The sequence below is a fragment of the Polypterus senegalus genome, chromosome 18 (assembly GCF_016835505.1).
Source record: "Polypterus senegalus isolate Bchr_013 chromosome 18, ASM1683550v1, whole genome shotgun sequence".
NCBI lineage: Eukaryota > Metazoa > Chordata > Cladistia > Polypteriformes > Polypteridae > Polypterus > Polypterus senegalus.
In genome coordinates this window covers 50353495-50379723 of record NC_053171.1, presented here as the reverse complement: position 1 = coordinate 50379723, position 26229 = coordinate 50353495, and the positions used below count along the sequence as shown (strand labels likewise).

At 37.2% G+C, this 26229-nt stretch overlaps 1 protein-coding gene across 2 annotated transcripts in view; it reads left to right on the top strand.

Moving 5' to 3' along the window:
- knl1 (kinetochore scaffold 1) overlaps positions 1-26229 on the top strand; it is a 60176-nt gene that overhangs the window by 2200 nt on the left and 31747 nt on the right. For both annotated transcript variants that reach the window (XM_039741244.1, XM_039741245.1), the window contains exons 2-7: positions 3226-3266; positions 3573-3612; positions 13192-13248; positions 17776-17846; positions 21082-21137; positions 23990-24036. In XM_039741244.1, the coding sequence (XP_039597178.1) occupies positions 3235-3266; positions 3573-3612; positions 13192-13248; positions 17776-17846; positions 21082-21137; positions 23990-24036 (303 nt within the window). In that variant the 5' untranslated portion in view covers positions 3226-3234. The remainder of the gene's footprint in view (positions 1-3225; positions 3267-3572; positions 3613-13191; positions 13249-17775; positions 17847-21081; positions 21138-23989; positions 24037-26229) is intronic.

Genomic DNA, 26229 nt, shown 5'->3' with positions numbered 1-26229 from the left:
GTGCCTTTTACTAAGGAGTGGCTTCCGTCTGGCCACACTACCATACAGGCCTGATTGGTGGATTGCTGCAGCGATGGTTGTCCTTCTGGAAGGTTCTCCTCTCTCCACAGAGGACCTCTGGAGCTCTGACAGAGTGACCATCGGGTTCTTGGTCACCTCCCTGACTTAAGTCCCTTCTCTCCCGATCGCTCAGTTTAGATGGCCGGCCAGCTCTAGGAAGAGTCCTGGTGGTTTCAAAGTTCTTCCACTTATGGATGATGGAGGCCACTGTGCTCATGGGGACCTTCAAAGAAATTTTTCTGTAACCTTCCCCAGATTTGTTCCTCGAGACAATCCTGTCTCGGAGGTCTACAGACAATTCCTTTGACTTCATGCTTGGTTTGTGCTCTGATATGAACTGTAAACTGTGGGACCGTATATAGACAGGTGTGTGCCTTTCCAAATCATGTCCAATCAACTGAATTTACCACAAGTGGACTCCAATTAAGCTGCAGAAACATCTCAAGGATGATCATCGGAACAGGATGCACCTGAGCTCAATTTTGAGATTCATGGCAAAGGCTGTGAATACTTATGTACATGTGATTTCTCAGTTTTTTTTATTTTTAATAAATTTGCAAAAACCTCAAGTAAACTTTTTTCACGTTGTCATTATGGGGTGTTGTGTGTAGAATTCTGAGGAAAAAAATGAAATGAATCCATTTTGGAATAAGGCCGTAACATAACAAAATGTGGAAAAAGTGATGTGCTGTGAATACTTTCCGGATGCACTGTACACTTTATTGTACCTGGCTAATAAAGTGAGTTCTGATTTGGAATAGATTATAATATGTATAAAGTTAAATCAGATGCATGCCAGCAATACTCTAAATGCCAAATAATCATAAAGGCAGTCATTGATGAGTGTTTTATACTGGTCTACAGTAACAAAGTTAAAAAAATAATACAAGAATAAGTGTGTGTGTGTACATATATTAGCATTGAGAACATAAGAAATTTGACAAATGGGAGGGAACCATTCAGTCCATCAAGCCATCTTGCTTTGCTTAGCTAATAGCTAAGCTGTCCCAATATCTCATCCAGATTTTCCTTAATGATTGACAAGGTTTCTGTTTCAACAATATGGTTTGATAGTTTGTTCTGGATTCCCACAACTCTTTGTTTAAAGTTATGTTTCCTGGCTTCAGGTTTAAGTGCACTTTTCCTAAATTTCCATTGATGCTGGATCAACTTCATCAGTTCCTTTGAGGATTTTAAATACCTGAATTAGGTCCCCACGCAGTCTCCTCTCCTCGACTATCCATCCATCCATTCATTTTCCAACCTGATGAATCCGATCACAGGGGTCTGCTGGAGCAAATCCCAGCTAACACAGGGCACAAGGCAGGAACCAATCCCGGGCAGGGTGCCAACCCACCGCAGGACACACACAAACTCACCAAGCACACAGTAGGGCCAATTTAGAATCGCCAATCCACCTAGCCTGCATGTCTTTGGACTGTGGGAGGAGACCGGAGCGCCCAGAGGAAACCCACACAGACACTGGGAGAACATGCAAACTCCATTCAGGGAGCACCCGGGAAGCGAACCCGGGTCTCCTAACTGCAAGGCAGCAGCGTTACCTCTGCGCCACCATGCCGCCCTCCTCGAGAGTAAACGGGTTTAACTCTCTCAGTCTGTCACAGTAGGCCATGTCCTGAAATCTCATGATGCACAGCTTCAAGTGCTGCTATGTCTGTCTGACTTAAATTCAACAGTTTTTATGATATAATGCAACATTTTATTTGCCTTTTTAATTGCTTCTGTGCATTGCCATTTATTAGTCCTGTTTGCTTTTAATTTTGCATATGGAATATCTTTGTGGATCCCTTAAGAAATTGCAATCAGAAACCAAAAACAAAAATCCTACTTTTTCCTTGTCATAGCCACTAAAGTTCAATGTTCCTGACATTATGGAACAGATTTTAAATTATGTACCAAGAAAATCAGTCTGACAATTGAGTATGGCATCAGTGCTCACCTTTGAGAGATTCCATCCATCCATTTTCTAACCCGCTGAATCCGAATACAGGGTCACGGGGGTCTGCCGGAGCCAATCCCAGACAACACAGGGCACAAGGCAGGAACCAATCCTGGGCAGGGTGCCAACCCACCGCAGGACACACACAAACACAGCAAGCACACACTAGGGCCAATTTAGAATCGCCAATCCACCTAACCTGCATGTCTTTGGATTGTGGGAGGAAACCGGAGCGCCCGGAGGAAACCCACGCAGACACGGGAGAACATGCAAACTCCACGCAGGGAGGACCGGGAAGCAAACCCGGATCTCCTAACTGCGAGGCAGCAGCACTACCACTGCGCCACCGTGCCGCCCCCTTTGAGAGATTACAATAATTAAATATTTTTAAGGCTATAGCCCACCTCAGCAGCTCTGTCCACAAACACGGACCATCCCTGCACAGGCCATGTAATGTGGAAGTGAGTAGGACTTTAGGGTCCTTCAAATCTCAACTCCTTATTATTTTGGTGGTTCTATGGGAGTATGATTATTTGGTATAGCATAACTATTGAATGCTGCTGATGCTAGTTTTACTTTCTGGTAGGATCCCTTTACATCTCTGCGTGAGAAGAATTTATGGCACAACGTTAAATCTCAGTTTCTGTTTGCATCTGCAGGTTCTCCCTTTGACATCTCCTTACTTACCATTGGTTCTTTGTAATTAATCTAATCATCCTTTGTGATTAGCCTTGGAGCTGTATGTGACAGTAGACTGACTTTAAGCTACATACAAAACTTTATTAGATGTATGTTATATGTAACCTTACCTCTCAAGATTGCATCTGAAATAATTTTCTTTGCTTTTATCAATTCACATCTTGACTCTTACAAATGTCTTATTTAGTAATATTTCTTCTACATGAAGTTTTAACAGTTCATAACAGACTTGAAGTGATGCTGCAAGAGTCTTGACATGAATAAAATGGTGTAATCATCTGACCATGTTGTTGACTTGACTACTCTGACTTCCTATTGGATATCCAGTTCTCTTAAAACTGACTCTTCATTTTTATTTTTAAAGACTATATGACTAATTTTATAATGCAAATTGTCGATTGATTAAAATAACAAATTGGACGGTTCTTCAGTATACTGGTTATGATAATGATAATTAGCCAAAATTACTTTCTAATCTGCTGTGCTCTGTTTTCATTTTTTCATAGAATTTTAAAATGGACTTTACAGGATCCATCCTAAATGAAAAGTAAGTATTCATTAAAAGTAAAACTTGGATATATTTAAAATACGTTTGTTGTCAACTCAGAGAATTAATAGATTTCTGCTTAAGGAAATTCTCTCATACATAAAGACACCTTGTTTAATCTTTACACAAATATGACTGTTAAAAAAGTACTATGTTTGCATAAACCGCTGAATTAACACATGTAATTATTTAAATGAAAGGGAACTGTAATTGGAGTTTTAATATTTATAAATCAAATTTGTGCATTACCTTCATTGAGTTTTGATTACTGGCAATTTACTCTGGTGTATTATTTTTCTTCATCAGTGAACAAACCGCTCCAGTAAGAAAGAAAAGGCTTTCCTCAGTAAGTAATTTTTTGTTTATTATTGTATTCTAGTTGTTTGCTAAAACAAATTTACGTCTTCATTTTTAACTCTGCAGTAAGCACTGTAAATGTGATTATGCATAATTTCTGAATTTGATGTGATTATCCATTACTGAATGTATAGTACACTGTCTTTTTAGATGTAATGATGAGGCACCAGTCTATATACAGTTAACTTGTCTCATCTTAATATTCTACACAAAAATTACCTTATAGTTCAAATTTAGATTTAACGTCATATGTACACAGTACCTTCTAATTTCTTACTTGCTCACCTGATAACTTGCATCATTTGCCATACTCTGCTGTAATCACCAAGTGTCACCTGGCAAATGTGGATTATATAAAATGTATTTATATAAGAGGTAGGGTGAGACATCGCACCAATATGGCAGTGAAGGGGATGAGGCCAAGAGGGAGGCCAAATAGGATTTGGTTCTAGGAAGTGTCAGGTGATAGCAAAAGAATGGATTTCCAGGACACTATAGGAAAAAGATTTGTGGGTAGTGGGCTAGAAAATGACTGTTATACTAGTTATGATAAAGATGGTGGTTTACCTGTATATAAGAAGCTGAACTGAAAGCATCTGTGTCTGCTGGACATGTGCATATCAATCAATCATGGCTGTGTAAGTTTAGACATCTGGATGATGATTGGGCTTCTCTGACAGGTCACACATTTTTAAGCATTCGTTTATTTATTTCTTACACTATTGTACCTTGGTGTTTCTGGGTAAATATTCAATGTGTACAGTATCTGCTCAAGTATTTACTAAATGAGTTTGAATAATCCAGGATGTTTAACTCTTTATTCCATATTTTTTCAAAATTAGAGAACTGTGTTTCACCAGATACTGTATTTTCTGATGAAACATTATGGTTGGGAATAAAGTCTCCTCATATACTACATAATTTTTAGGGGGAATAAGCCACTGTTTGTGGTCTATCAATTATATTGATCAGCATAATTCTCTTTATAAACTCTTAGTTCTGTATATATATTTACAAATATGGCAGCTGAAATAAAATGTAAAATAAGATATTTATAAGCTGTTAACAGAACATCATGCAATATGTACTTACAAATATTTGTACAGTATGTATTTGTGTATGTGTGTGTGTGTGTGTGTGTGTGTATATATTGTCACAAACTCGACACAGAGTCATAGAAAGGTTTGGGGCAGCCACCCAGGTAATTAGTTTCCTGGCTGTAAAAGTCATTTTTTAAATGAATACTGCACTGATGTGTACACAACCGAGTCCAAGACAGAACTGAGGGAATATGGAAAAGGTGCAGGATTTTAAAGGGGACGACAGGAAATAAGATCATAGGGATTGGGCTCATGGTCTTCAGCCATTGGTTCGAGCCTGGACGTGGCATCACAGGGGCCGAAGCCGGCAAGGTCTTCTTCCATAGGTCCGGTCCCGGAAGTGACGTCAAGAGAGCCAGGTGGGATCTAGTTTAGTGCCTGCCCATATAAGGCCATCCGTCAGCGGCAATCCAATAGAAACACTGGCATTAAATATTCACGGGTGAAGGACTGTGCTTATGCAGAGGAAGATGAGATGGTCAGGGTGGTCTTTGGCACAAACTCAGCGAAACTGCGAGAGAAACTTTTAAGTGCCGGGTCTTAGCTAACATTAAATACAGCCGTGGATATCGCACGAGATGGCACCAGCACAGCTGGGAGCCTTCGATGCATGTACACCGAGCGGCTCACATGAAATGACGCAGTGCACAGACAAAAAGCAACAGTTCCAAAGAGTGCTGAACAAAAACCGAATTACACAATTGAGAAGGCAGCAAAAAAATATGAAGCATGTGATACATACAAGCATATTCATAAGTGCAGCTACTGCGGAAACAAAGCACACGGTGGAAAAAGTCAATGTCCCACTAAAGGAAGACAGTGTAAAAAAAACCCGTGCATGCAGTGTGTCACGTCTCAGATAAAAAGGAAGACGAGCTGTTTATTGATGCAGTAAGAAATGAATCGATGAATGAAACCTGTTATCTTTACAACGATTGACAAACACACAATGCAACTTGAACACAACACATCCTACAAATATGAACCTGATTGAAAGAAATAATGATAATCAAATCCTTGATGACAGCAACACTCATAACACTCACAAAACAATTACTATATATTGACAATCATGTTACGTTATTTTTAAAATGTTCCCTTTTCTTTTTCATAACTTCTTTCATAACACACTACTTCTCCGCTGCGAAGCGCAGGTGTGTACAGTATATATATATATATATATATATATATATATATATATATATATATATATATATACACATACAGTACAGGCCAAAAGTTTGGACACACCTCCTCATTCAATGTGTTTTCTTTATTTTCATGACCATTTACAGCACTCCATCACTCTCCTTCTTGGTCAAATAGCCCTTACACAGCCTGGAGGTGTGTTTGGGGTCATTGTTCTGTTGAAAAATAAATGATCATCCAACTAACCTGGCTTCTGCACAACACAACTGCTGGTCCCAACCCCATTGATAAAGCAAGAAATTCCACTAAATAACCCTGATAAGGCACACCTGTGAAGTGAAATCCATTTCAGGTGACTACCTGTTGAAGCTCATCGAGAGAATGCCAAGCATGTGCAAAGCAGTAATCAGAGCAAAGGGTGGCTATTTTGAAGAAACTAGAATATAAAACATGTTTTCAGTTATTTCACCTTTTTTTGTTAAGTACATAACTCCACATGTGTTCATTCATAGTTTTGATGCCTTCAGAGAGAATCTACCAATGTAAATGTTCATTAAAATATAGAAAACACATTGAATGAGGAGGTGTGTCCAAACTTTTGGCCTGTACTGTACATATATGTATATGTGTGTGTGTGTGTGTGTGTATATATATATATATATATATATATATATATATGCCAGCAACACTCATGACAATGACAACACAATTACATTGTCAATCATGTTACGTTAATATTAAAATGTTTCCTTTTCTTTTTCATTACTTCTTTAACACACTACTTCTACGCTGCGAAGCGCGGGTATTTTGCTAATATATATATATATATACATACATACAGATATCTATACTAATAAAAGGCAAAGACCTCACTGACTGACTCATCACTAATTCTTCAACTTCCCGTGTAGGTAGAAGGCTGAAATTTGGCAGGCTCATTCCTTACAGCTTCCTTACAAAAGTTGGGCAGGTTTCATTTTGAAATTCTATCGCGTAATGGTCATAACTGGAAGCTATTTTTCTGCATATACTGTAATGGAGTTGAGCTCGAAAGCCATGGGGGCGGAGTTTCGTGTGACATCATCACGCCTCCCACGTAATCACGCAGTACGTTGAAAACCAGGAAGAGCTCCAAAAACCGCTGAAGAAAACATACATTATATAATTAAGAAGGCAGCGAAACAATTAGAAGCGAGCGAGTGACATATAAAACTATATTCAGCGGCTCACGTGAATTGACGTGCGCAGACAAAAGCAACAGTTCCAAAGAGTGCTGAACAAAAACCGAATTACACTGCTACGCTCAAATAGACAAACCACATGCTGTGGCGCAATAGTAGAGGCTTCGCCTCTAGCGCCGGCGTCCGAGGTTTGATTCCTGAGAGGGAAGGCACTGAGTATGTACGCGCCCTTCCCAATTCATTTTAGCCTCGCATCCCCTTGGTTTGAGACGTATGAAAAAATATGCGGTTAACGCAGAAAGACAGATCACCAATTGAAGCTTTATGAATAATGGATACTTTATTCGCAATCAATGATTGTTTTGGTAAAGCCATACTCAGTGTATTCATTAGATGAACGGTAAAAAAGTAAGAGCGAGGGGAGGGTAACTTATTGAGGCACGCAGGCAAAACCACAATAGCACGCGGGCTCGATGTACTGTAGTGCGCGTCAACTCGATCTGATTTGTGCGATCACATTTGAAAAAATATATCTTCAAGTTCTATTTAGTCCATATGTGTCAAACTCACATCCGGCCCAGTGTGTAATTATATCTGGCCCGCGAGATCATTTTATATATTATTGTTATTAATGGCCCGGGGATATGAAGCGCTGGTAACACAATAGACTACAGATCCCATAATGCAGCGCTTCAGCTGCCTTGCCGAACACTTACCGCGTTAATCAAGTCTAGCTTATGATGCTGCAAGTTATTGCGAAGCTAGCCCACACGATGCCAAAGAGAAAAGTTGATTCTGAACATAGAGCCTTTAAAAACCGATGGGAGGCTGAGTATATGTTTACTGACATTGCCCGTAAACCCGTGTGTCTCATTTGTGGAGCTAATGTGGCTGTAATTACAGAATTTAATCTAAGACGGCACTATAACACAAAACATCAAGATAACATGAAAGACCTGAATGCAATGCACAAGATACAGAAAGCAGAAGATTTAAACACTTCAGCAGACGTTTTTACCCGTGCAAAATCACAAAGTGATTTCAAGTGAAGCTACTCTTATGGGAGACACAAATGCACCAGTGCAATTTGCCCCACTTTCCCTGTTGCCAAGTAATGTTGAACCAAGTCGACACTACGGTGTTCCCAAATACGCACTTTGCTGATAAACTGAGCGCACTGAGTTCGCACGGCGCTTTGGTGACTTTGAAGAACAAAAAAAGAATTTTGAGTTGTTTCGCAACCCATTTGCCGTCGATGTGGAAACTGCACCTGTGCAGATTCAGATGGAGGTGATTGAGCTGCAGTGTAAAGGCACACTGAAGGCAAAGTACGATACTGCAGGGCCCACACAGTTTATTCACTCCATTCCCTTACAAATGCTCCAGCTCCGTCTTCATGCGGCTCGAACCTTGTGCATGTTTGGAACCACATATCTGTGTGAGAAGCTCTTCTCAGTCATGAAGACTAACAAAACAGCACACAGGAGTCGCCTTTATATTTCCAGGTTTTGTTATGCACCATGTTCATATTTGAATTTGTATAATTTTGACAGGATATATTTTTATGGAGAGCAAAATATCATAACTTATTTAAGGTTTGAGTTGATTTATTCCGGAATAATATTCTGTCGACTAAATAAAAATTCCTTCTATTTAAAATTTAAATAGAACTTTAACAGATACGATAGTTCATAATATATATATATATATATATATATATATATATATATATATATATATATATATATATATATATATATACACAAATCGGATTCCAAAAAAGTTGGGACACTGTACAAATCGTGAATAAAAACTGAATGCAATGATGTGGAGGTGCCAACTTCTAATATTTTATTCAGAATAGAACATAAATCACGGAACAAAAGTTTAAACTGAGAAAATGTATCATTTTAAGGGAAAAATATGTTGATTCAGAATTTCATGGTGTCAACAAATCCCAAAAAGTTGGGACAAGGCCATTTTCACCACTGTGTGGCATCTCCCCTTCTTCTTACAACACTCAACAGACGTCTGGGGACCGAGGAGACCAGTTTCTCAAGTTTAGAAATAGGAATGCTCTCCCATTCTTGTCTAATACAGGCCTCTAACTGTTCAATCGTCTTGGGCCTTCTTTGTCACACCTTCCTCTTTATGATGCGCCAAATGTTCTCTATAGGTGAAAGATCTGGACTGCAGACTGGCCATTTCAGTACCGGATCCTTCTCCCACGCAGCCATGATGTTGTGATTGATGCAGAATGTGGTCTGGCATTATCTTGTTGAAAAATGCAGGGTCTTCCCTGAAAGAGATGACGTCTGGATGGGAGCATATGTTGTTCTAGAACCTGAATATATTTTTCTGCATTGATGGTGCCTTTCCAGACATGCAAGCTGCCCATGCCACACGCACTCATGCAACCCCATACCATCAGAGATGCAGGCTTCTGAACTGAGCGTTGATAACAACTTGGGTTGTCCTTGTCCTCTTTGGTCCGGATGACATGGCGTCCCAGATTTCCAAAAGAACTTCGAATCATGACTCGTCTGACCACAGAACAGTCTTCCATTTTGCCACACTCCATTTTAAATGATCCCTGGCCCAGTGACAACGCCTGAGCTTGTGGATCTTGCTTAGAAATGGCTTCTTCTTGCACTGTAGAGTTTCAGCTGGCAACGGCGGATGGCACGTGGATTGTGTTCACTGACAATGGTTTCTGGAAGTATTCCCGAGCCCATTCTGTGATTTCCTTTACAGTAGCATTCCTGTTTGTGGTGCAGTGTCGTTTAAGGGCCGGAGATCACGGGCATCCAGTATGGTTTTACGGCCTTGACCCTTACGCACAGAGATTGTTCCAGATTCTCTGAATCTTGGATGATGTTATGCACAGTTGATGATGATAGATGCAAAGTCTTTGCAATTTTTCGCTGGGTAACACCTTTCTGATATTGCTCCACTATCTTTCTGCAACATTGTGGGAATTGGTGATCCTCTACCCATCTTGGCTTCTGAGAGACACTGCCACTCTGAGAAGCTCTTTTATACCCAATCATGTTGCCAATTGACCTAATTAGTGTTTATTGGTCTTCCAGCTCTTCGTTATGCTCAAATTTACTTTTCCAGCCTCTTATTGCTACTTGTCCCAACTTTTTGGGATTTGTTGACACCGTGAAATTTTGAATCAACATATTTTTCCTTTAAAATGATACATTTACTCGGATTAAACGTTTGATCTGTCATCTACGTTCTATTACAAATATTCTATTACAAATAAAATATTGACATTTGCCATCTCCACATCATTGCATTCAGTTTTTATTCACAATTTGTTTAGTGTCCCAACTTTTTTGGAATCCGGTTTGTATGTGTATATATATATATATATATATATATATATATATATATATATATATATATATATAAATATACAGTGCATCCGGAAATTATTCACATTGCATCACTTTTTCCACATTTATATTGCTTTATATTTTATCCTTTTGTATTTTGTGTATGTTGTGCCATTGCTACCAAGACAAATTCCTACTACAGTGCACCCAGAAAGTATTCACAGCGCATCACTTTTTCCACATTTTGTTATGTTACAGCCTTATTCCAAAATGGATTAAATTCATTTTTATTCCTCAAAATTCTACACACAATACCCCATAATGACAACGTGAAAAAAGTTTACTTGAGGTTTTTGCAAATTTATTAAAAATAAAAAAACTGAGAAATCACATGTACATAAGTATTCACAGCCTTTGCTCAATACTTTGTCGATGCACCTTTGGCAGCAATTACAGCCTCAAGTCTTTTTGAATATGATGCCACAAGTTTGGCACACCTATCCTTGGCCAGTTTCACCCATTCCTTTTTGCAGCACCTCTCAAGCTCCATCAGGTTGGATGGGAAGCGTCGGTGCACAGCCATTTTAAGATCTTTCCAGAGATGTTCTATTAGATTCAAGTCTGGGCTCTGGCTGGGCCACTCAAGGACATTCACAGAGTTGTCCTGAAGCCACTCATTTGATATCTTGGCTGTGTGCTTAGGGTCATTGTCCTGCTGAAAGATGAACCATCGCCCCAGTCTGAGGTCAAGAGCACTCTGGAGCAGGTTTTTATCCAGGATGTCTCTGTACATTGCTGCAGTCATCTTTCCCTTTATCCTGAGTAGTCTCCCAGTTCCTGCCGCTGAAAAACATTCCCACAGCATGATGCTGCCACCACCATGCTTCACTGTAGGGATGCTATTGGCCTGGTGATGAGCGGTGCCTTGTTTCCTCCAAACGTGATGTCTGGCATTCACACCAAAGAGTTCAATCTTTGTCTCATCAGACCAGAGAATTTCGTTTCTCATGGTCTGAGAGTCCTTCAGGTGCCTTTTGGCAAACTCCAGGCGGGCTGCCACATGCCTTTTACTAAGGAGTGGCTTCCGTCTGGCCACTGTACCATATAGGCCTGATTGGTGGATTGCTGCAGAGATGGTTGTCCTTCTGGAAGGTTCTCCTCTCTCCACAGAGGACCTCTGGAGCTCTGACAGAGTGACCATCGGGTTCTTGATCACCTCCCTGACTAAGGCCAGCCAGCTCTAGGAAGAGTCCTGGTGGTTTCGAACTTCTTCCACTTATGGATGATGGAGGCCACTGTGCTCAGTGGGACCTTCAAAGCAGCAGAAATTTTTTTGTAACCTTCCCCAGATTTGTGCCTCGAGTCAATCCAGTCTCGGAGGTCTACAGACAATTCCTTTGACTTCATGCTTGGCTTATGCTCTGACATGAGCTGTCAACCGTGGGACCTTATATAGACAGGTGTGTGCCTTTCCAAATCATGTCCAATCAACTGAATTTACCACAGGTGGACTCCAATTAAGCTGCAGAAACATCTCAAGGATGATGAGGGGAAACAGGATGCACCTGAGCTCAATTTTGAGCTTCATGGCAAAGGCTGTGAATACTTATGTACATGTGGTTTCTCAATTTTTTTTTATTTTTAATAAATTTGCTAAAAATCTCAAATAAACTTTTTCATGTTGTCATTATGGGGTGTTGTGTGTAGAATTCTGATGAAAAAATGAATTTAATCTATTTTGGAATAAGGCTGTAACATAACAAAAGTTAAGTACTGTTTGCAGTTTTGGTCTCCAAGCTACAAAAAGGACATCGCAGTACTAGAAAAGGTCCAGAGAAGAGCAACTAGGCTGATTCCAGGGCTACAGGGGTTGAATTGTGAAGAAAGATTAAAAGAGCTGAGCCTTTACAGTTTAAGCAAAAGGAGATTAAGAGGTGACATGATTGAAGTGTTTAAAATTATGAAGGGAATTAGTCCAGTGGATCGAGACGGTTATTTTAAAATGAGTTCATCAAGAACACATGGACACAGTTGGAAACTTGTGAAGGGTAAATTTCATATAAACAGAAAGTTTCTCTTTGCACAGAGAACCATAGACACTTGGAATAAGCTACCAATTAGTGTGGTAAGACCGTAGCAATTTCAGGTTTTCCAAAGCTCGACTTGATGCTTTTTTAGAAGAATTAAGTGGACAGGACTGGCAAGCTTTGTTGGGCTGAATGGCCTGTTCTCGTCTAGATTGTTCTCATGTTCTAATGTCATAAGTAGATTTTTTTTTTTTCTTTTACTGTTCACACAAATTGATAAATTAACTAGACAGGGCCACATCTACAAAGTGCAATTACCTGTAAAAAGTGGGAGAAGATAGTCAGGAATGGTAATACTTACTCAACATTTGCGTAAGTTAACATTATGAAGTACAAAAAAGTTATACAATCCACTTAACATACACAGTTACCACTCTTCAAAAGAGTTACAGAAAAGTAACTCTAACTTGTAGTACAAGTAAGTTTTGTACAAGTAGTTTTCATTATTCCACCACCTCAGCCAGCAAAAACTGTTAATGACAGAACTGAATAAATTTCATTCATGTATAAGTTAGCATTATACATAGTAAGTTAGCATTATAACATGCTAACTTACTATATGGTGATGCGGAAATTTATTGTGAGTTATTCTAAAAATATAAATTTTAAATTTAAAAATATTTTGTCTTTTAAAGCATCTGTCACTCATTGTTACATACATAAAATAACTTTATAGGTTAATGCAAATGAATATTTGTCTTTTATAGATACTGAAGATGCCAAGGCCTGGTCATGCCCCTGGGATTGAGAATGAACAACCACTGGTAATACAGAGTTTTAATGTTTTCTGCAAATTTTAAAATATCTTTAGAAAAGAGCTTTGATTGTCAGAAAATATCCTTCTTGTGAAGCACTATTATTAATATAAACAGATGTTATTTGTGTAATTTTTTATGAGCCAGGTGCTACTGGTGCTGGTTTGTGTCCTTGTATTATTCAGTGTCCCATTTTTCTTTTAGCATCTTTAAATTACAAATTTCATTAAACTGAAGTCTATTACAAGCTGTCGATTTTATCAGCAATTTTAATCCTTAATTCGTTTCACATTTTGCACCTTTCATATTTTTTCTTTCATTTAATTTCTACATCTGCCCTCAAAACTTTCTAGAACACATAAGTTGTAAAATATGTTAAGATTACTAGTTTCATTTATTAAGGGTCACTGAATTCCGTACATTAAGTAATACATTTATTGGGTTTGCTTTAATAAATACTCTTATTGATGTTGTTGTTATTATAATTATTATTCCTGGTTATTGCATTGTATAGCATTTCCACCTCATAGATTAAGCATCCTGAGTTTAAATCCTTCATTTATAAATTATCTGATTTTGTGTTTGCTTTTACATTCAACCAAAAAGATCATTTCAATTTCTGATAAATGTACAGGCATGCGTGTGTGTAGCCTGTAGATGCCTAAGACTGCACATTGTGGTTCAGGGCTGTCAGATTTCGATTAGATGACCATCAGTTTTATATTTGCAAAAGGACACACCATTTATCTTGTGGGTTCAATAACATAAAATTTCTCCTATTGCTTTGTAATGTCGACTTGATCTATAAAAATAGTGTTTTAACTGTGATATATTTGAGCTGCTTCTATGTACTCTTAGCTTCACCCCAATGAATATCTCTACTTTACTAAAGAATATCAATATCTTTAATTTGCTACACAGCATATTCCATGTACTACTCCCTAATGTGTTCTGTCTACTACACAAGGACACCCTAGGCATATTTACTATATGTAAAGGTGAAATTGTGTTCAGAGACCAAGATTTTTTTTTTATTTCTTAAAAAAAAAAAACTCTTGAAATTACAACAATTCTACCTTTTCAGTCATTTAAAAGGAGATAAAGTGAAACTTGCATCTTCCTATATTCTTGTTTACTACCTTTTCCTAATAAAAAAATAAAATTCATATTAAACAGTCCAAGTAAAAAACTACTTTATAAGAGGAATTAGTTAAAAAATAAAAAAAAAAACTGTCAGTTATAGTAACATTTTGAAACTTCTATTCAGTATTGTTTCCACTGTGAGTGAATTGTTAATGTTCAGAATCTGCCTTGAAAGTTAATTTAGTTATTTCGTCCAGTAGTCTTAATTTTATTCTAATTTTTCTTCTCACTATTTAATGAGATGTCAAGCAAAATGACACATTTTATTAGCGAACTGAACTGATTACAATAAGTAATCGGTTACATGACTATCAATGACCCGGGTTCAAGAGATGCCAAGATGGCATCAGACTATGCAGACTATGTCTGGGGAGCAGACAGGGAATGTGGAATGTTTGCTTAAGCTGACTCCATTTCCCTCTTTAGAAATGTGATGTCTCTTCAGACTCAAGCCCCACCCTTCTGGTTTTGTGTGTGTGTGTGTGTGTGTGTGTGATCCCTAGCTAGCTGGAGGAGGCAGTTGGCCACACAACCAGTACACTGCTGTGGATGCCGCCGGATTTCAGAATCGCTTCATGATGTTTTACAGTCCATGGCAATGGTTCATGTTGACTCGGCAGATCCTCAGATTTTCCTCGACTTGTTTGGTCCACATTTTCTATTTTCCACCAGGTGGGTCACTGTCCCTCAGAGTAGTCATGTATGGTGGCCTGTTTGTGCCCATTCTGCACACGTGGCCAAACAGCCAGGTGTGTATCCAAAATTAACCACATGAGTAGTTTACAAATCAGGTTAGGATCCTTCAAGGGGACATAGCCACTCCAGTGCTTTTCAACATTGAAATCGACACCATCATGAAAAAAGCTTTCCAGGACAGACGTGGAGTACAATATGACAAGGACTACTTTGTGGCTGACTTCATGTTTGCCAACAATGTACCTTTTTTGCAAACAATGAGGTCAAAGCCTTGAACATCCTTTATGATATCACCTGCATCACCCAGTTGTATGGCTTGAAATTTAATATGGACAAAAGCAAGGTACTGACAACAGACAGATCGCAGGCCATTGTCCACCTCAAGGATATCCAGATTGAGTACATGTAGGACTTGAATTACCGAGGGTCACTGGGCCAGGAGAAGAAATTGGCCTCCACAGCAGAATCAGACAGGCAGCTGCGGCCTTTGCCTCCCTGAAATGGTGCCTGTGGAAGAGAACCAACATCTTCATGAAGACCAAGCTTTACCACTTCCTGATGCTGATCTTGCCAATCCTCCTTTATGAACCAGGATCATGGACCTTGCTTAAACTGGATCTGAATAACTCAAGGAATTCCAGGTGCAGTGTCTGGGACAGATCCTGGGAGTCTCACTTTGCAATCGCATTACCATTTAAACCATCCAGGCAAAATGTCAACAGCAACCAACCATCAATGAACACCCTTCTGCAGTGCAGTGATGGGGACACTATGCTGTAAAAATGGCATTGTCCTTTAGATGAGGCTTAAAACTGAGGTTCTGGCTTTCTTTTGTTATTTAGGATCCCTGGGAATCTTTTGAGAAGAGTGCAGTTTATCTCGATGTCTGGGGTAAACTGCCTACCATGGCCTTGTCCATTTTAGCCCCCTAATCACCCCCTGTCTATCGTTGGCTATCTCTCTCACCCCTTCACCACTTGACAGCTAAAGTGTGGTGAGCATACTGGCACAATGATGGCAGTCGCTGCATCATACAGGTAGAAGGAGCACACTGGTGGATGTTGAAGTGGTTCCTCTCAGTCTATGTAATGCTCTTTCAATTGCGACAATGCGCTATATTAATGTAATTAATTATTAATTATTTTTAATTTATAAGCTTGTCATTTCGATGTAAGACATGCCCTAATTTCCCTCCACACCGCTAGTTCTACCTTTGCACTGTGGGAGATATAGATGTTTAACCTAGAATGTTGTATTTCCTCTGTGGCTAGTCTCGCTCATCCACTCCTGTGCACACTGCCAGCCATGTTTTCCTCCTTCATGAGCAATCTCAAGAACAATCTTCCAATAGTCACTGGCAAGGAATCCCTCAGGTTTGATGCTCCAACTCTCTCTTGAGCCAGTGGCTTTGAGGGGACAAGTACTCTCAGTTTCGGGATTACAAGCCTCTGCACTAAAGAAAATCTTCCCTCAGGCTGTGGCATGTATGGCCCATTTACAATATGACAAAACTTTTTCTGCTCTTTCCTTCAGTTTCTTCCTGGAGGTTGAATCCCAGAAGAGCCCCCAATTGTCATTAATGAGGAATCAACTCTCTCCCTCTCTCTCTCTCTCTATGAAAAGTAAATGCAGGGATAAAGCCTGCCTGAATCGGACAAAAGCTGAGATAGAATAGCTCCAACTCCCACCTTGAAATAAAAGGTCTTGTTTTGCTTGACATCTCATTGCATCTGTAATGGCTAACACAGTACCACACCCTATTATGTCTCATTATTTAACATAGCATCTTCAAACATGAGACAAAATGAAAATTAATCACAACATGCAACTTAAAAGAAAATCATACTGACCTGAAAGCGGTGTAGTCATGATGACTGCTTTGTCAACGTTCCAAGGAGGTAAAGCTGAATCTCGGTCTGCTCATTTCCTGTGTGCGGTTGGTGTGTTCTCCCTTGGATTGCTTAGGGTTCCTCTCACATCCAAAAGACAAGCATTTGGATTTGGTGATGCTACATTTTATTGTTAATTTTGGATTGATTGTAATACTTTTAGCTGGGTGAGATATTTAATTATAATTATTTATCATTAGTATTGCTGTTGTGCCTCTTTTTATTTTGGACCTATTTAATAAATACACTTTGGGAAAATTCATCAAACACATTGTGTAAAACCAGTATTAATATCATTATTTTAAAAAAAATAATAATGCACAATGTGTTACTTTTTTTGACATTTCATACTTTTTCTTTTTTTCCTGTTTTTTTTTTATTCTGATGTCCCATTTACACGTTTAGGAGTTTATTCCAACCTGTTTGTTAGTAGCAAAGAACTTTGAGGATCATGTTTTTTTTAAAATGTGATGCATTATTTGGAAATTATTGTCATATATTGTTTGTGTGTGGCATACATCATTTCCCAGATACATTTTTTTTTAAAAATATTTAATGATGGAATGTGGGTTTTAAATGCTGAATGCTGTTACGTTGAATTACATAAGTGTAGCAGAAAATGTGAATTTATAGCTTCAGTTCTGATTGAATTGAGTTTGTTTTATTTTTATCATTATTATTTAGGACGCTTTTAAAAAGGGGCTGCTACTCTTTTATTGCATACTGCATGTCTGTTTGAGGGTATCAATAGCTTCTAAGCAGATTTTCTGTTGTCAGCAATGTTGTTTTCCCTCTGTCATTCTTTCAGGATCACCAAATACCAGTGATGAAAAAACGAGGCTCTCGAAGGGTCAGCTTTTCTGAAACCAACAGTATAAAGTAAGCAAAATGACTTGAAAATGCAGTGAAAAATTATTTAATGACCACAGTGTAGTCTGCTGTCTCATTTTGTTGTGATTGAGCAGCTCGTCTCGTTACATTTCATATCTAAACTCTTAACTATTCTCTTTTTGTATATAAATTTTAACTGTTAAATACTATATGCATTTTTTCCTGGATATTTCCATGGAAATAATTACTTGCCTCTTGTCAACAACCAGTTTTTAAATTATTGTTTAAATATGTCAGCCATTGGAATATAATTTTTAACTCTTGTTTGGCAGTACTTCAGCTGTTGATCACATAGCCCCTACTCAGCCACAGGGCCAGCATTCAAATCCAGGATTCTGAATGTGAAGGGCTAGGCACTGTGCCACCCTGTTGTTATAAATAATAAAAACAAGTTCTCAGAATTTGAGAATGATTACAGTGTAATTCACTAATGTTCATAAATACTGACACATCAACAGTACAGAAACAACTTTCCTTTAAATGAGTAGAGCTGTTCAAATGGTTTAAGATAATGTACAGACTTCTTAATTATAAAGAGTCAGAAGAGTATGAACCTGAAATACAATGTAGATGTGAATGGATATTGGATGGAGATATTTTATAGCTTTTGTACTTTTAATTTTCTTTAATAAAAAAAACTAAAGCTGTTATAAAATGTTTACTACTTAACCACTGGGCTAATTAAATGCAAATAACTGCAATTTTAAATGTTCAAAATTAGACTAAATTAAAAGATTTCCAATTAAAAGTAAATTGATTTAAGTGATATAGGAAAATATTAAAATAGGTTTCTTTAAATAGCATAATTTTCAACAGTTCCCTAACATACAGTATGCCAAATGTAATAGACTATAACAAAGTTTTGACTATGTGCTTTGGAAATGTCAAATTTCACATTGCGAATCAAAAATGAAAATGTAATTTTACTTCAGAGCACGAAAATATTAATTTGGTATGTTAGCCAAGCAGTGCAAGAACTTTGTGTTTTAGTTGCAACCCTAATTTTGGTTGATCAAACAACGTTAGAAGATGAAACCTGATTTTTTTTCAAGGGGCTACAGGAAAATATAAATAATTAACTTATGTAAAAAAAGGGTAAGAATAAAGTAAAACAGTTTCTCTTTGAAAAATATAGTGATATAAATGAACGTCTTGGAGAATCTTCTGAAATATTTGTGGCACAATGTGGTAAACAGGAGTGTGTTAGAAACAAATGTGCCATGTAGTGCATAGCTGGTCGACAAATTCCTACCCCACCATTTGAAATCCAACAGCCTTGCAAAATAATTCAAGGTTCAGATTTTTTTTTTTTTTTTTGCAAAGTTCTCCATAAGCATCAACAGTTCTGTTTTTGACCAATCAGCCTACAGGGACAAGTAAATTATTCTTTTTAAAAATGTCTCGATTTAAATCTTTAAAGTGAAGGAAAGGTTTTTCGGTAACACTTTACATTAAGTCTCCATAATTACACTGTAACTACTATGTAATTACCTGTATAAGTATAGTGTAACTATGAGTTATTTCTCCATACTTACTGTGTAATACAAAGTAATGTTATAGTTAATTACTCTGTTGTCATTGTTATTGCACAGTTAATATAATTATAATCTAATAATTTATCACTGATCAAAAAACAAGTGTTCTTACATAGTTACATTGTATCTGTACTTTCAAAATGTAATAAAAACATTTGGGCATGTAACTACAACTATGTAACAGATGTTCCATGGTCTGGGCAATTTTAATGGAGAATTGCAGTGATAACTGCATAGGTTTTCGATGATATTTCAAGATCTTTTTTAAATGGTGAAAACATCTTTGCAAAATGGTTAATGCTTTTTCCCAAAATCTAGAGGGGCACCTTCTTGACATGTTTTGCTTAAACTAAAATTTGTCACATTCTTGTAGTTGTGTTACACTATTTATTGTTGATTTTTTGGGCTATTATTATATCCCTAACATAATACTGCCAAACTTGCATCATTCAATCAAGGTACACAGGGTCGCAAAGCCGTTCCAAGCATCACCGGGCACAAAGCAGGAAACAGCCCAGGATGGGGAGCCATCCCATTGCAAAGCCCACTGAGAAACATACCAGCAGTCATGCTGTCACACATGTGTCCACATAACCCAACCTACATGTCCCTGGGATGTGGCAGTAAAACCCATGAAGGAGACATGGGTAGAACGTACAAATTTTACACACATTATTTCCAGATAGAATTCCATCTCAGGGTAATGGATCTGTGAGGCAAAAGCATTAACCATTTTGCAAACGTGTTTTCACCATTTAAAACAGATCTTGAAATATCATCGAAAACCTATGCAGTTATCACTGCAATTCTCCATTAAAATTGTCCAGACCATGGAACATCTGTTACATAGTTATAGTTACATACCCTGATGTTTTTATTACATTTTTGAAAGTACGGATACATCATAACTATGTAAGTACACTTGTTTTTGGTTTTTATACACTGTGGAATAACAATGACAACTGAGTAATTAACTATAACATTACTTTGTATTACACAGTAAATATGGAGAAATAACTCATAGTTACACTGCACTTATACAGGAACATGGTAGTTACAGTGTAATTATGGACACTTAATGCAAAGTGTTACCGGTTTTTCTTTTTTATCTAAACCAGACTGCTTATTTTAAAGTTTTGTCAAAACTGCACCATATACAAGTACGTCATTGCAATAAAATGAACATTTGCTAACATTCAACAGTAATAACTTTTTCTTTCTTTATTAAGTAGGGTGGTTGGTAGTGCTTTGTGTTTTTTGCATTACAATATGTACTACAGCTTGTTTAAACACACTAAAAAAAAAAAAAAACTTACATCGGTGTTTTAAGAAAACATATTTAGCCTAATGAGGGATTCAGTATCTTGATAATTTCTGTAAAATACTACAGACATGCAGAAGTATTTCATTCATTAAATCAGTTTAGCCCAAAAATACCTAATTACCTGCACATGACAAACTAGCTTTTGTTCTGAGATTTAAAAAAATGCTGACATTGGAAAACTGGCCTTTGGAAATTTGCGGTCAGTAATAAGACACATTTGCTTAATACAGTAACCTGAAATTTTAAGGGTACTGTTTCTTGAAATGAAAATAACATAAACTTCACATTCCTACTTGGTCTTGTCCCAAGAAATGTTTTCTCTTATGCTTTAAGTCCCACTGATTAACATTTTCAATTTCTGCAGGGTTTTTGCTAATGATGCTGCTGAAATAAATAAGTTGGAAGACATTAATAGCACAGGTATGCATCATCTTATTTTTCAGTACAATTAATAAACTAATATATTAATGTTACTCCTGATGATTTCATGATTATGTTTTACATTTCTAGAATGTAATGAATGATCTTTTTAAATGTTACCTAGTCCCCTATTATGTTCAGATTTTACGAATAAATTTTGTAATATGTTTTTCTAGTATTCCCAAATAAATTTGTTCTTGACCACTTTTCAGTATTTTCTATATTCGGATTACATTTCAAAGTAAATTAGATAACGTCATAGTCCTCATAAAATTCTCTTTATATGTGTAACAATTGTCTTTTTAGTAAGTATTATCTGAATTTGACTTTGAACTGGCAGAAGTATGTGTAGATATTTGTGAGCGAATTAGTTTATCTTAAAAAAGAGAAACCTTCCTGAAAGGCACCCATTACATTTTACCGGTATTCTTTTATTAACCACACTATATTAACTAACTCTTATGGTGTATTGTTAAGGAAATTAACATTAAAGTAGCTACTTTATAGTGTACCATGTATACAGTATTATCTGCACATGGATAGCTACTTTAAGCAATTAGACTTGTTAGCTCAGCAGAGGTGGACCAAACGGTTAAACTATGCCTGCGCCAATCACCAAAGCAGGTGCCCGCTCAGTACACCGCTTTTATTATGGGAGGTCTCCCCCCTCAGCTGCTTAGTCTTGTGGGAATATGACAATCACGCTTACCAGGTGCTCACTAAACCTTTAATATATTTTTATTGAAATTCTTATGTTCACTTTTTTGGTTCACAAACTGTAGTTACTATTAACTGTGATGTTTGTATGAGTGTTAGGTATATCAACTGCTTTTTAGCACCCCACGTGTACAGACTTACCTTAAGCAAAGAGACTTACCAGCTCTACCCAAGCAGACAGAACGGTTGTCTTCTGAGCTGAACTACACCTGTGCCAGTCACCAAGGCAGGTGCCCACTCATCACTCTAATTTCTTTTGAAGACATCTCTTCTCAGCTGCCAACGCCTATACGAATATGGCAGTCACCCACACCAGGTGCTGTGCGACGATATACCTTGGACCAATCAAGCAATATAAAATGAATATTATTAGAAAGTAAAATTAATTAAAACGCAGTAATCCAATTTTAGCAAAAGCAGGAAATATGTTTGAAAAGATTTTTAAAATGTGAGGAAATGTTTTTGCAAAAGAGTCTTATTTTAAAATGCTTATGTAGAGAATACAGGTGTTGGAAGATGAGTCCTTTCAAGTCTTTGCTCAGAGCTGCTTTAGATTGCTGTTCAGTCTGCAGCGGTCTTGGCAATCTCCTTGGAAATCCAAACATCTTGTCTGGGTGTGGTGTTCTTTCTTTTGCTGTTCCCTTTTCTGACAGCATGCTTCCCAAACTTAACACCATCACTTTACTTGAAATTAACAGTCATAACATGGATAATCAATGTGTTTGTCTTTCTCAAGGCTTATTTTTCCTTTCTGATCCTAGTTACACCAGGCTAATAATAAAATAAGTTTTGCACATTCCAAAGAAAGTAAACAAAAGGTAAAGATTTAGAAGGATAAATGATTCAAAGTTTAGGTTTATATCTAGTAGTCTACACTAATATAAGTAAAGATAAAAAAATGTCAAATAAAGATTTCAACAGGTAAAATTATGGTTTGTTTAAGCTTTTAGGTATGTTTTGAGATTTAAGAGCTTAAATAAATGCCTAGCTGACTTGAGTTTTATGATTTGTTTGAGCAGGTTATAGTCCTGAAAAGTTCAAGTTTATGTGGTCCTGGGTGCTGGCTTGTTTAATCAGTATTAGCTTACTAGTCCAAACTCTGATTTGCTTGCAGTCTAAGTTTATATTTTATATATTGTTTAAGTTTATAGTTCTGTAATGTGAATTTGAACATTTTTATTCTTCATATGGTATATTTCATTTGCATGTATAAGCCATGCAGTTTTGCACAAACATCTGTGTACCCATACCCATTAAACATGGAATCAGTAAAATGGTCAAGTGCTAGTATGTTTGTGCCACCAGTTAAAAAGATTTTTCAGGATAACATGTGGTTTTGTTTATCTTACAAGTACAGCAAACTTACTAAATACAAACATCTATAAAGGGTATAATATGCTTTATATTTTTACTCTATAGCATTTAACAGAACAATATCATTCTTATTGGGAACAAATTAAAGTAATTTTGTCCAAATAAGATGCCATAATCCCTTGTGAATTCGCTTTTAAATTACCAAATGTTTCTTATATATTTAAGGTAGAAACTGAAGATTCTTATGGTGTTTCTTGGTTTTTATAAAGTTTTTCAGTTTACCAGTCTAGCCAGTATACTCCTTAGCAGCAGTGATTCAAACAGTAACAATCACAAGAACAAATTTTCTACAACAATGGAAGGTTTGGTGTCCCCATCATGTAACTTTGGAGCTTTTAAAACATGAGGACCATTTCAGATATTAACAGTAAAAATAAAATGCATCGTATGGAGCTGATAGTGCTTGGGGTTGAATGCTACAAATATCATTAATGAAATATTTTATGATAGTTTTATGTCTAGGATTCATAATTATCCATAATGATATTATAAGATATAGTTAATGCGTATTAGATATATCTATGTTATTGAATACCAGGGTGCATGTACACCTCCTTTCCTAAAATAAAGATAGTTCAGACAGAGTAGGTGGAAAGACCTTAGCATATATAGATATAGATAGAGAGATACAAAATACAAATGAAACTAGCACAGTCAATATCTATGTAATCGTATAGTAAATCTTCCTTAAGCCGTATACTGAAAATCATTTTACAGTAGACTGTTTTAATGTCATGGTAACTCTTGTTTCTCCATTCCAGGCTTGAATAACTTGCTTCATGCTCCCCTTCAGGTGCCCCAAAGTGAGGTACGTATTTTTTGTTTCCTCCAGTCTTCAGTCTTTGGTTTTTACCACCTACTTTTAGCTTTACAAGGTTATTTATTGCCTGTGGAGATAATGTAAGCGTTCCTTTTTAATGGAACAGAAGATCATTTACAATACTGTGTTTCTATACTGTTTTCATTACTGTGTTTGTAGAACCTAAACAGCTTGATGTAACTAAGTCATAACTGGGATTCTGCACTGATGCACAGTTCTGCTTCTGGTTCCCTAACATACAGTAAATGAGCAGATGTAGCCTTTTTGACCTGTCCTTATTTTATGTCTTGGCAAATTATATGAGTTTTGATAATGATTTAATCTGTTCTTTGGTAAAGGTACGGTCATAGAGTACTTACACTTGTTCAGATTTTGCACAGGTGTTGAAATAGCTTTTCTCTTGCTATGAACATACTTTTTTAAAATCTTCCAATAGATAATCAGCTTTGATTGTCTTTTGGTGTTTTACCAGTCCAAGGACCTCATTAACCTATCCAGTTAATAGTACAGGTGAGCAGGACAGGGACTTCATCTATGCACTAAACATAATAAAAAATTCCTTCTGGTGGGCACCAATTTCCAGTGACAAAAGGGGCTCAACTTCTTAGCCATGCTAATTGAGCCCCTTAACTCTTTGAGGGCTGAATATTTTTTCCAAAAACTCCACTTTCAGAAAAGCACCCAAAGTAATGGTTTCACTCATTAATCAAAATAAAATGTCTGTTTCTGCATTCTGTGCCTGCTGTTGGCGCCTGTTCACTGTTTCTGGTGGCTGCATGGAGGGTGGCGCAATGGCCGGCAGGAATATGTGGCAGGCCGGCTGCCCTGACTATCTTCACATGTCAAGTGGGTGGTGCTGGTGGTGGCAGTCGCAGTACGATGCAGTCTGGTTTGTACCTCTTGTCATTGTAAGTGGCAGTCCTCCCCGGCAAATGTTGCTGTTGGGGCATCAGCTACACGAACATGCTTAGTACCACGATCAGCTGATGCTTGTTTTTTCGATCTCCATCTCCAGATCACTTCCATCAAAATCAGAGTCCATAAAGTCAGAGTTCGATTCAGTGATAATAAGCAAATCGTCATCTATGGAGTATTTTGCTTTGCGCATTCACTTTGGTCTCTCACCAGAGGTCGATGCCATTTTAGAGGTTGTTTGCTCTTCACTACTCATGTATGCAGAGGGAATCAAGGTCAAAAAAGCTAACTTTCCTTCTGGCAAAGAGAGTTGAACTAAAACATAACGGCAAGTTTTGTTGCAGTTTACAGCCGATTACCATCCTCTACCCCTGAATTTCGACAAAAGTTGACATCAGCCCTGAAAGAGTTAATGAGATAAATGTACAGCTTCTGGCATCTAATGTCGTCTAGATCTCTTATTGCTGTCATTGCTTAGTGGCATATGGCTAAAAGCAGCTTCTCTCTCTCTAAGTATTGACAAAAGTGTTCTGTTATAGTAGGAGTAAGGAAGCCTAAATGATGTTCTGAGTGTCACTGTTGAAAGTTCAGAAAGCAGGACATCCTTATGGGAAGACATTTGGCCCAATTCATATAAACCAAGCACAATCCACACACACACACCATAATTTAGTGGGTCTTGTGTTTTTTTTTTTTGCTGATGATGTTGGTTGGCATGCAACAAACTCTTCATTACTATTTAAATTTATTAATATCAAATTCTGCATTTCATTTTTGACACCAATGTTTACACATTAGTTCCTAATTGTTGAAATGTGGGGTTCGTTATATTGACTGGAGATGAACCATAGTTAAGGTATAGATTCAGATTTGATTTGATTTGATGTGGATGCCCAAGTGGTATCTATGCTGTGTGCAAACTAAAAAGTAGCTCTCTATATCTGATCTTTTATGTAATACAGTTTTTAAAAGGTTAAATGCAGCATATTAAAACATAAGCACACAAATATGAATTTTATTTACATTCATTTAAGTTTTGTTTTGATATGTCAACTTAAGAAAACAAGTTATATCATGCATTTTCAGGATTGCTTTTTTATTCTTTATTTTTTGTGTTTCAATTTATAAATCAAAGAGAGAAGAAATAATTAAAACTACAGGCTTAATGTGGTGATTTGTATTATTCTAGCTATAGCTGGCTTACAAAGACACAGCTTAATATCCACATTTAATAAGCATTTTAAAAATTATATTTCAGTTATAATA